This window comes from Cervus elaphus, chromosome 29 (genome assembly GCF_910594005.1).
Source record: "Cervus elaphus chromosome 29, mCerEla1.1, whole genome shotgun sequence".
NCBI lineage: Eukaryota > Metazoa > Chordata > Mammalia > Artiodactyla > Cervidae > Cervus > Cervus elaphus.
The window spans coordinates 39,765,494-39,778,103 of record NC_057843.1 but is presented as its reverse complement, the minus strand read 5'-3'; the positions used below and the strand labels follow the sequence as shown (position 1 = coordinate 39,778,103).

General features: G+C 32.9%; 1 protein-coding gene across 7 annotated transcripts in view; it reads right to left on the bottom strand.

Moving 5' to 3' along the window:
- RFX3 (regulatory factor X3) overlaps positions 1-12,610 on the bottom strand; it is a 311,370-nt gene that overhangs the window by 81,084 nt on the left and 217,676 nt on the right. For 6 of the 7 annotated variants that reach the window (XM_043890994.1, XM_043890996.1, XM_043890995.1 and 3 more), the window contains one exon: positions 7,704-7,778. The exons of the other annotated variant lie outside the window; for it this stretch is intronic. In XM_043890994.1, coding sequence (XP_043746929.1) covers positions 7,704-7,778 — 75 coding nt within the window. The remainder of the gene's footprint in view (positions 1-7,703; positions 7,779-12,610) is intronic. 7 annotated transcript variants of the gene reach the window in all.

Sequence of the window (12,610 nt, the reverse complement as noted above, 5' to 3'; positions counted from 1 at the left end):
TACGGCTGATTTGAGTTGTTGTACGGCATAAGCCAACACAACATGGTAAAACAATTTTCCTCCAATTAAAAAATAAATTAAGAAAATAAAGTTTTGTGTTGTCCTGCGTATTTTTAAAAAATCATTTCAAGTATAGTATGTGCAAGAAGTTTTTAGAAAAATCAAATCTAGGCATATATTACCAAGTTTCAACATTAGTAAAATTAAATCATCAATCTGTTCATTATTTATTTACAAATATGTATGCGTGCTCAGTCATGTCTGACTCTTTCACGATCCCATGGACTGTCAAACCCAGGTCTCTTGCATCTCCTGCATTGGCAGGCGGATTCTTTATCACTGCGCCACCTGGGAAGCCCTTATTTATAAAAAGAGAATTGAAATAGGTTTAAATAACTTTCTTAAGGCCATACATGAACTGTCTCAGGGCCTGATATAGTTTCCAACACATTTCCCTAATGACTCACATATCAGTTATTGCTACAAAAGTAGCATATATATCACATATTACTTGTCTAAACCAAATTTCCATGCCATATATATGAAGTGTGATAAAAAGTTGATATTCTACATGCAATTCAAGTTAAATATATGTTATGGAAGTAAAAGAATCCCTTTATTGAGCATCAATTATTAGCCAGGCAATATGCTAGACGCCTACCAGATGCAAAAATGAATGTGACCTCACCCCTGTCCTCTGGTGATTCACAGTCACATACTAAAAATGATAATGTGGACAGTCAAATAAACTAAAGTATTTCTCCATTTTGCTTACATAAAGATTTGTGATCAAACTTCAAACTTACACTTTCAGAATCATAATAAAAAAGACCATTAAAATGCTTTCAAAATTTTTTTTCCTTTAACCAAGACAAAGAATATCCCAGAACCATTTCAATTTCAAATATTCATATATGATATTTATATGTAACTAAAACTTATGTCATTAAACCCAAATTGATGTTGGCTTAGAAAATATGGCCACTAAGCCTAAAAGAGCAGAGTACTTTAAAAAAAAATAATGTTCTGTTCAGGAAGCCTTTAAGTTCTCTATGAAGCACATGTGCATTTCAATACATTTAAATATACGTATTGCCTCTGAACATATACAATCATCCCCTAAAATTTTTTTTAAAGATTATACAAAATAAGCCTTTATTTTTATAATGGTCAAAAAATTAAGAATTTTTTTTATATGAATCATCTGTAACCTTACTATCAGTAAACAGCTTTTCTGGAGGCATTCACACATGATTCCTGAATATTCTACATGACACATAGAAAAAGTTCACATATACATATTCACTTAGGGTAAAGAGAGGAGGTAAACTGATTGGGATATTCAGTTATTAAAGCTCAGGCTAGTATTCCGCCTACAACAGTGGGTCAGTACCTCTCTTTTGCACTCCTTTTTAAATTTTTAAGACTTCATTGATTAAAAGCACAACTGATGGAGGCAACACATAAAACATGGCAAATTAAACCTGTTTCACATATTTTACCCACATGCTTCAGTAAGATAATCGGGATTGGAAAGCATTGTCTCCTCACTTAATAGTGTTAGGACAGCTCTAGTGAACCATATTGCACAAAAGTGATGACTCTTGCTTTGTGTACATGTACTAGATAGAGCCTTCTATTGGTATTCTAAATACATAAAGGATATAGAATAAATAAAGAGTATCAAAATACAGAATATATATAGAGGAATATTCTACGAGGAATTAAATTCCATGAGATCAAGAAATATAAAGAAAATACTACAAAAGGGCAAATGTATTAAAAACTATAAGTCTTTTTTGAAAAACAGTAGTATTTTGCAACTGAACTAATGAAGTACCCACATCCACAAGCATGAAACAGACAATGCCAGTAAAATGTCAAAGTTAAAAATGTCAAAGATATGTTTATATACATATACATATGTGTCCTCACATAATAATGCATATTGTCAAAGCCAAAACGACATGATTATTTATCATAAATAAAAATCAATAAAAAATCAAATATTTATCCCTTTGCTAATGAACAGAACATATATCTATATAGGAAGTATTGGTTTGAAGGACTTTTTTCAGAAATGGAAAAATAATCAATTTTTAAATGTGAACTTTATAACCAAAAGTATACAAATAATAAAAATAGATTTGATGTAAAATACTTTTAATAAGATATAAAGTAAATGAAAATAATTTATTTAATCAGATACAAATTAAATTTTCAAAAACTGCCTTAACAGTTTACTAGTCTCCTTGCAATATTTGGTTACTTAAAAGTAAAGATAAATATCTAAAAATGAGTTTATTAATATCTCATGATCAAGAAAATTGTCTTTTAAATAAATTTTAAAAATCTATAAAATGATTTGAAAAAACAAATCCAAAATAAAATATTTGAAGGGTACTAGCATAAACTGCCTTTTGTAAAAGTGAAAACTTGTGCCAAAATTAAAGTTTAACATAAAATACTTTTAGTCCAAAGGTATGTTTGCACATATAAAAATGTTAATCAGGCCATTCTTAATCAAAGAAAAGCTTCCACAGAAATAGTAAGATAATTACAGCACAGGTTGACTTAAAATACTCATAAGCCTAAATAATATTACTCAAGCCCCCAGTGAGTAACCTGGACAAAACTACGTTTTTATTGGATTGGCCATGTGGTCCTCTGAAGTGGCTACGCAAGTCACTGAATTTGGACTGGCTGTTTTGCAAACATTGTTTTTATTATATAGTTCTACATTCTTAAAAATTCTTCATTTCTAATCTAGTTTTTAAAACTCTGAGTTTATTTGTAATATGTATTTGTGTGTCTGTGTATGTACACACACATCCATATGTGCATACATAGTTACACACATACTATGTACACAAAATCATTAGTGGTTTGAAAAATTCCACAAGGGTGGATATTCTAGTGGATATAATATAAAGTTTTACAGCAGCAAAGCTAGGCTTTGTTCCCTGTGCCCCGTTTGCAGGAAGAGGAACTCTTATTCCTTGCCAGAAGCCTGCAGATCTCCTGGGAAGAGCACAGGGAGGTCAAATAGAGGTAAAAGCCCTGAAGGATGAGAGGTGGCTCTGCCGCGGCCATGACAGCTCCAGCAAGGAAGCCTGCCAACGGCTGTACAGACAGGGGTAGTGCTCCTAGAAACTCACTGTGGAAGCAGAAATTGGTTTAGGAATTACACACGATTTTGAAATTTAGCTGAGGAGTATAATCTACATTCTACATGCCAGCATTTAACCTTTGAGTTTTGACACAGTGATGAAACTCTTAAGTCACATCTTTGAGTCTAAAACACAGTATTAAGGACTAATTTTTATTATAAGAGAAACTGAGCAGTTAAATGTAACCTGAAGGCATTTACTCCATGTGTTACCCCAGGGAAGTTAATGCCTGTTATAAGATACATTTTCCTTGGGTTTTGTCTTTAATAAAATTTGGACAGTAATTCAATATCCTTAACATTTACTAATTTGGAAATAAACCAGTGCTATTTCTTTCACTCATTCATAAAATGTCTTAAAAATATTTGTTTATATTTATGATTTTGAAAGCCTATGAAATACCATAGGACCTTTTAACCTTTATCTTTAAAACCTGAGTATTCTACTAATGAACTAACAAATTCATGTAAGGGTCGAAACCAAGATGCATCTTTCAACCTTTGCATTTAATCTATATTAATCAAAGTAGATTAAGGAAGATGAACAGTTCCTATTTTTCCCAAAGGGAAATACTGATTGACAAATTAAAAAAAAATACATATTGCATTCCCCAATTAACATCTAAATGTAACATTTGGCATTTTTTCCCAGATGGATTATTATCCATTAGGATTCATTTTAAGTTCAGTTCACTGATGATATGCATTTTGACAGGTCTTATTTCCATCATAACTTATATTTACAACACAGCCAAGTCAAGGGAAAGTGAGCATAAAACAACATTTTGCTTTAAGCTGAATATATTTCAATAGCTAAAATGCAAAATTGATGAAACAATTATTTGCTAAATTGTGAAAGGTATATAAAATAAATGCCTAAAGCTATTTATATATTTTACAGGGAATTTTTAAAATGTACAAGCTGAAGAATGTTACATAAAATTTAGGAACAATTAATTTAAGAACATTTCTGCATATAAATTTATAATCCAAAGTATCCCAAATTGGATACAGTATAACCATTAAATACCAATTTATGTTAATTATAACTAAGAAGGAGTATAAAATAAACTTAAATCTGCAATGAAGAGAATTAAGATATTCTAATTCATTTAGGAAGACCACCCATCATTTACCCATAACATTTTCACTTGCCAAAATACTTAGAAATATTTAAATAAACTAAAGGCTCCACATGAGGAAATGACAGACCAGCAATAAATTCTTTCATTCAAATGGTATACAGGGAAAAGACCACTGTCTATCAATGAGGCTCACACATACGCCTAACTGAAGCACACTTCATAACAAAGAATGCACGTATGAGTCCCCAAATAAATGCACGCATGATTGGCAGAGACATTTAGACTACTGAAGGTAAGATAAGGTCTTTTCCCATCCATTATTTGTTTCCTATGTTTAATCATTCAGCAAATATTTAGTGAGCATCTACTATGTACCAGGCACTGTTCTAGGCACCAGGGATGTTATCAGTGGACAAAACATATCAATTTTTATTGTCTTAGAATTTTCACTTGTCAATAAATATTTACCATCTGCCTGTATGATGCTACTACTGAAATAAGTGCCATTATATTAATAATGTTAATAGAACATGGCATTCAATGTAACTGTACTCAGTCACTGGTGAGGTTGGATATGAGAAAGACAAGTTGTAAATATATTTTGACCTGCATGATAACAGCATGATGATGATAAAAATAGAGTAGCAGTACAAAATATTCTTAAGAATATGCTGAACAGGGATATAAAGCTTAATACTCACTCCATCTTCTAATGTGTAGAAAGAGAGGTAAAAAATGAAGCAAGCAAGCTAGATTATACTGACAGGGGTTATTTGTTTGACTCTAATAAAAGACTCCTGAATTATTGCAAATAATCAAATACATAATGAGAAAATAGAAAATCTATTCTATTCGATATTGTAAAATAGAATGACAACAGACTTTCAGCTCAAAAATCATGACTAGTAAGTATGGAACACAACTTATTGATAATTTCTCCTAAGCTGTGCCTAATGAAATCGGTCCTTTGTAGAAATTGATGTCAGGGAACTACCATCATAAAGTTGAATTCATGTCCACTTCAAAGAATGCCACAAACCTCATATATTTCTGTGTCATATATAGTAAGGGATAAAGGTAACTTCCAGTTTATTAACATTGAAATTGTTAGCCATATTTAAACTAAAAAGAAAATTCTTCACACATGTTTTTTATACAACTGAAGATCACCAATTAATTAACAGAATTTAAACAGAGGGTATTTAAAATGCCCTCACCAGGTAATTATCAACTGGAATGCATATAGTAGCTTATTCCTTGGATAAATCTAAAAAAAATTAGGAGCATCACTAACTTTTCAAGGACAGAAAGACAGGAGGACCTTTTTTTCTCTGTTCAGGTAGAAACAAAACCTGACCATCACCAGAAACACTGACTTCTTCTTCACTACTTATATCCATATAAAGAATCATTTTTATTTCCAAAGACTTGATTATAAATGTGTTGCTTTCAAGTAAAAGTAACTGTACCTCAGAGGTGTAATAAAAGTGAATCAGGATATTTAGAGAAAGATTATCACTACATTAGCAACATTTATGCCCATCTTTCTATATAATGAAATGCCTCTGTCAGTTGTAAACAGTATGAGAGTTGCCATGCTATGTGATAAAAAATACAAAGCCAAAGAGTAAAAAACATGTCTCTGCTGTTTATGCAGATTAACTCACACATTCATTAACATTAGTGCTTCATGAATTTTGTAAGAGAATAACAACTTTAAAATATCTGAAAAGTTTAAAAATCAAAACATACAAGAAAAAATTTTCTTATACCCACATTATTCATAAAAAGATTAATTTGATTAATTCAAGTTAATTGAAACATATCACATATTTTACTAAAATATATATCTCAAATGAAAATGAGATGTGAATTGAATATCAAAGCACAAATTCTTAGATGTCTGAAAGTTCAAAAAGTAACTGGAAACTTAAAGAATTTTTTTTTATACCTCTGCACATTTTTGACCAAAATGAACAACACTTTCAACACTTGCCATTTTAAAAAAAAACACCAGGTGGTCCTCACCCCTTCCCCCAAACAAACATTCTAATAGTATATAGTAAATCAGCCCCTACACACAACCACAGATTCATGCCAACACAGCAGGAATATGCCTATGAAACATATTAATATAAAAGAGTGATATACTGCATACAAATTTTCAGAAAGGGGAAAATCACATTCCTTAAACTTTCAAAAGAAAGGCCAAAATATATATTATTTTAGAATTTATGATCTATAATTTTCACTAAAATTGTAGTCATTCTCCAAGCACATTAACCTGTTTTTATTTGCCATGATACCTCCCTTTGGGAAAACAAACAAACTACTTCATCTAAAAACAAATATGTAAAAACATAATGAAATATTTTGTGTTACATTGGAATATAAAATTTAAATGTCTGAAAATCCACATATTTAAAAAGCATAATGAAAACATTTTCTATAAGCTAAAGTTTTAAAGTTTATTGAAAAAAATTAATGATATTTTATTTCATTTGTGTGATCCAATTTTGGACTGTTCCATCACAAAATATGGGGAAGAATTAAAAATAATTTATCTCTAAGAATACATTGTCAGTTGGGAGGGAAAACTCTAATTCTTATTATACTGTTACTGATAGTAATTTAGAAGAACTGTCTAGACAGATTTAAGTCTAGGTCTATTTACTCATCCTCATATATTCAGAAATCATGATAACAAAATAATTCTTTATCAATTTTCATTGATTCCCCAAAATTTGAACATTGAATGAGAATGTTTATAGTTTCACAAATGGTTATCACTTTCTTATCCTCACCAGTGTTATAGTGATGCTGCATCTGGGTAATGGTTAAAAGCTTTAAGAAATAGTAACAACAATAATACTGTTTTATCTCAATTATTAGCAGCTTATGGCTTATTTAGAGCCTCACTTCTTCTCTTGGCCCAGACTCATTTTTCTTTAAGTCTTAGGATCTGAGCTCCTCTAGGGAGCTGTTTCCTGCCCACTGGTAAATACATCATTTTAAACAGTTTATCATTGGGTTTGGCATTAATGTTTTTCCACTTAAAGGATATTACTGGTCATACAAATAGAGACAACCATTTCTCCATCTCAGACATGAAGATGCAGATTACAAACATTTGCTTTGTAACATTATAAATAAATACCACACTAGAAAATTTAAATCATCAACCACTTTTTACCAGTCATGGCAGCTTGCTATTAACTTGGAAATGTTATATCTGTACCAAAACAGTACAAAATCCTATAGTATATTGTGGGCTCTATTTTTAGCTAGTCCACTGTACAAAAATGCCATTAAGTGATATAGAGATCATAAGCAGCTGAGAAGGAAGGTTAAGAAGCAAAATAAGTAAATAAATAAAACAAGCATTTAGAAGCAAGCAACACATGCAGAACAAGCAAGAGATTAGTTTACATGAAGAAGAGGCAACTTACATGGCTGTTGAGAAGAGAGCTTCTGTGAGTGGACAGACCGTCAGACTTTTGCAGCGTCTCAATCGCCATTTCAATCTGATAATAGATGTCATTAAAAAAAGGGCTCAAGACAAGATAGTAATAAAAGGCTCACCAGAGAATTTTTGATAGATTCTTTAAAGTTCAATTTCTCCTTCAATGGTGGCTAATGAATAGCTCTCACTGAATGTGTATTTCCCCCTTCCTCCCCCCAATCCCAGAGACTAACATAAAAACAGGCACACTAATAATAAGCTCAATCATAAAAGTAAACCTTTTTGAATATTCACAATTATAATCAGAACGGAGACCTGAGGAGCAGGAACCCCAGTGGACTGTGCTAGTTAAAACATTCTTGACTTTCATAGTTCAAGAATAGTAACCACTCTCTCTCTAGTCTCCCACCTAAAAAGTATTTAATATTTGCCCTATTCTGTCACAAAAGGAAAATAGTACAGATTCTGTATTTTACATACATTAGTATTTTAATGCAAATGTGCAAAGACACCTTTATTAATGTTCAAAAGTTACTAAATCTAACCATTTCTCTCTAAATCCTGTATTAAAACTTGGAGGTGGAACATCATTAGTATGGACACGTTTAGATGTAAGCATGGATCCTATATCATATTTTAAGATGTGGTGGTGAGGCAGAGATATTAGAAATGATAGCAGAAATGAAATGTAGAAGAGAAAATAATTCAGAGCCAACAAAGAAAAGGGACAACCACAGAAACAATTTTATTCTGTGTAATCTCAGTGTATGATGAGTAATCATAACCCCTTAATTAAGTAGGAGGTGCCAATAATAAATGAGATGTGCTGTTGATCCCTTCATATTTAAAGATAAGTATCTCTCGGCTCCTAGCACTACAGCATTTACTGTAAGATCAGGTTCCAAACACCCTGTATTTGATTACTGGAGTTTATTAACAATATTAGCTAAGGTTAAATTTAAAAATCACACTATATAAGAAAGAAATCATTATTTTTCTTTTTGCTACCTGATCAAATCAATACTCATATAAGCAGTTAAAAATATTTCATGCTTTCTAACATAGATAAGTTATATTTTACACTAGCTATGGAAATTAATGATGCCTTGAAATTTTAACATACTGTCTACTCCTATCTAAAAAAAAAAAAAAAATGGATGGCAAAATCCATAGCAGAGCAAAGTCTTGTTTTTCCCACCAAGTGTCCAACTTCTTTATGGTAATGAAAGAATACTGTATAGATAGAATGTTCAGTCTCCATTATGCCAACATTAAATTTAGTTTCCTTAGGAATTGGTAGCTTTAATTTTATGTTATTTCCTCAAGTTACTGGTTCTTCTTCCTCAGAGTTAATAAAATGCAATACAGAGAAGAATGTTAGGTTAGAAATTATAGAAAAATACTCTTAAATATGTATTAAAATAATTCATAAGCTGATAGAACACAATTTATTATTTTGTTAAATTTTTTTAGATCACACACTTAAGTAAACTGGCTTCAGAAATACTCTTTGCCAGATGGAATGTTAATGTATTTCATCATTATACTTGAAAATAAACTGATGAAAATGATACTGTACAAGCCAAAAAACTACATTACAGAAAGAGTAATGTAAATTCTACTAAATTTACTAAATGTTAAATTGTAAAACTAAAGAATCTCAGTATTACATCTCTTAAAAGGGTATCAATAAGTACTACTGCTTTCAGAGAGAAAATATGTATCAAAAGAATGCTGAGAAGTCCCATCCTCAACTGACTGCAAATCTCTTCTAGGAAGAATTTGCTCAAAACTTTTTTTTTCCCTCAAAACTTTAATTTGCTAAAATGCCTACTTTTTTTAAAAGTTTGAGTGTGGAAAATTTGAAATTAGATTTTAGTCTACTTAAAAATAAAATGATCTGTTTCTTTTGATTTTACAGGTTTAGGTGAAAGGTAAAAATCACCAAAAATCTAAGAGCAGACAGAGCAATAATGAGGGAGAGATCCACATTCAGATTTGATTTGCTTGTTAACAGCAATTTCCATTTCTTTATGACTAAAGGATTTGTTGTTTTTGACAATTAAAAATTGAGTGCAGTAAACAAACATTTTCCATTTCTTCCCTAAACTAATTAAACTTTGGACTATAGCTTAGCTTGTTTTCTTTCCTTTTTTTGGAGAAATAAGTTCTCTGAACTAAGGTATATTATAGCCCAAGTTGTGTCTCTTAACCATCCTAGGACTGAGTGCCTAACAGTGCACACGTCCTCTCCACGATTATCTAATGCTAGGATATGTGTTGCTTTGGAGTTTAGACTGGTCCATGGTGATCCTGTACTATTGCCTCATAATCAGATAAGAAGCTATGGCAACTACTCTTAGATCAAATGGTGGGATGCTCTATTTGAGATGAGATGTTCGGCCTGGAAAGCCAGGCTTATAGAGCGTTAAGTGTGATTACTGGAGTGGGTGAGACTTAAAACTCCCTGTGTGAAAGAGCAGGTAAGAAACTGATATACATTCTGGCCACAATGGGCACACAAATTCTTAGAAAAATAAGTCTTTTCTGGAAGATAAAAAAAGATACTTAGTAATACATTAATACTTGGGGTGAATTAAAACCCTCCAGATTCACCAGCTAAAACAGGATTCCTATGAGAATGGGAATCTACTCTGAGGGTGGTTATCAGTCAGAGAGAGAAACCCTTGCTCCAGTGCTACTGCAGAAACATTTTCAGAAACTGGAAAAGAGGATTTCGCACTGTGTTTAGACACATCACTGAAATATTAGAGGACTGACCAGCCTCTGGGTCAGAAAAATGATAGGGATCAATGAAAAGTTTTCCAGCCATAGGAGTTACAAGTGTGGGATGACGAACCTCAGATGCTACCCCAACAGAATGCCTGGCAAAGTCTGAAGAGTCAGAATTCAGGAAATGTGGAGAGCTTCCTATATGCATAGGCCAGGTTTCTTCCCGACCACACAATAGCAGGAAGATAGAAGGCCTCTTTGCAGTGTGCTGCATGACAAAGCACTATGGAGCATAATTCTAAAGATGAGACCTGGTTTGAGCATTTGCTGCGAATATTTTACAATGAAGACTACTTAGGGAAACCCAGATTTCATCAGCAGGGACACTCATGAGTTTTGCTCTGAGTAAAGCTTAATTTGGGTGAAGAAAGAGAGGAAGGTAACACCAGTTGTTATGACAAAACAATGTCTGGGCTTGTGTCACCAGTTAGGAACTGGAGAATTAAAGTAAATACAGGTATGACTTGGTTCCCACAACCAAACACTGAATTCTCAAAAGACAGAATACCAGGGCTTCCCTCATTTGGGCAAAAGTTTCTCCATACTAAGAATGTGACCTAAATATCAGGCTGCAGACTCTTTTCCAATCACTGAAATGCTAACGTTGCCTTGTTAGAATCAAAGGGCAGGTGGAGAGTCTCCAAGCATCCAGGGTAACTTGAGACTAGTAAGATATTCACCCAAGAATCAGTGTCATGATAAGGACTTAAGAGAAAAGTCACACCAAGACCTTAAGAAAAGAGGATGAGAGAGCACAGGAGGGGGGTCAGATGCTGCCTGAGGTCCGGTAAATACAGTGTTTGTATTCTCTTTTCTCAAGCTCAAAGAAGAGATCAATATTGTACTTTTACTAAAGCAGCAAATACTTTTAAAGAGAAAAATGTAACAAGAAAAAAGCATTTCCCCTATTATTTATAATTCCCCATCGTTATTTATAATTGGTATTTATGGTTCCCTGTTGCCTTTTCACGCAGGAGAATCCTTATCACAGGATGGCGTCTTGTTTTGCAGAGCTATCATCAGGCTTTAAGTGCTCTGCTGGAGGGCTGAGAGATTTGAGGAGACGGGGACCTGGGCAGAGTGGAAGGGAACGTTCACTGGCAGATGATGGGCAGACTGGGGAGGGCAGGTGGTGCACCGGGGCTCTGGGGGACTCTGCAGTATGTGACCCTGAACCCTCAGCTCTTTCCTCCACAACATCTTCAGTAAAATTGATGCCACTCACACATACTTCAGGTACAAGTAGTCAAAACTGGCTGGAGCACAGGCTTCATTTAGGGGCAGTTGATGCTGTCATAAAGGTAAATTTCAGGTTCAAATGCAGAGAAACTTGGAGAGGTATTGAGTCTTTTATTTATTGTTGACATTAATTTTGTCATCACCATTACTTCTAAGAGAGAGAGTTATTTAAGTAATTCTGGAAACAGTTGTTTTAAAGCTAATCTTATTTCAAACATCAGGATGCATCAATGTTGGGGAATGTCAGTCACCTTCAGTGAAAAGGAAAAGGAAGGTTGACCTCAACCTCTCATCCTGAGAGATGCTGAATCTTTTTGCAGGAGTTGCACAGGGCCAAAAAGAGGCTCCCCTGTACACGTGATTTATATACATATTACGGGCATCTATTCCATGGCCCAAATAGAATATCATATGTGTGGACAGTTAGAACTTTGTCTTAATGTAAATATCGACCATTCAATTACGTGCCATTAATAGAAGGAAAAAGAATAATTATATCAACTTATTCATTGTCTTATAGGTCACGGCATATTCTAGTGACTCTGAAATGGCTTTTTAAACTCTTTTAAAGACTAAAGGTCAAGATTGATATATTCAACTACCACTATAATTAAAATTGGTCTCATGGTAGAAATTATTTCCTTTCTAGAACTAAGAAAGCAATTTAAAAATAGAAATAATACCATGACGTTTTATGATTTATAAAGCCTTTTTAGATTAAATCTCATTTGATCTTCACTACAACTTTGTGAAACAGCAAAGGCAAGCAATATTATCTCCTTTTCACAGATCAGAAAATTGAGTGTCTATGGGATTATATAGGTATTTATACACCTGGAGACTGGAATCCAAGATTTATCA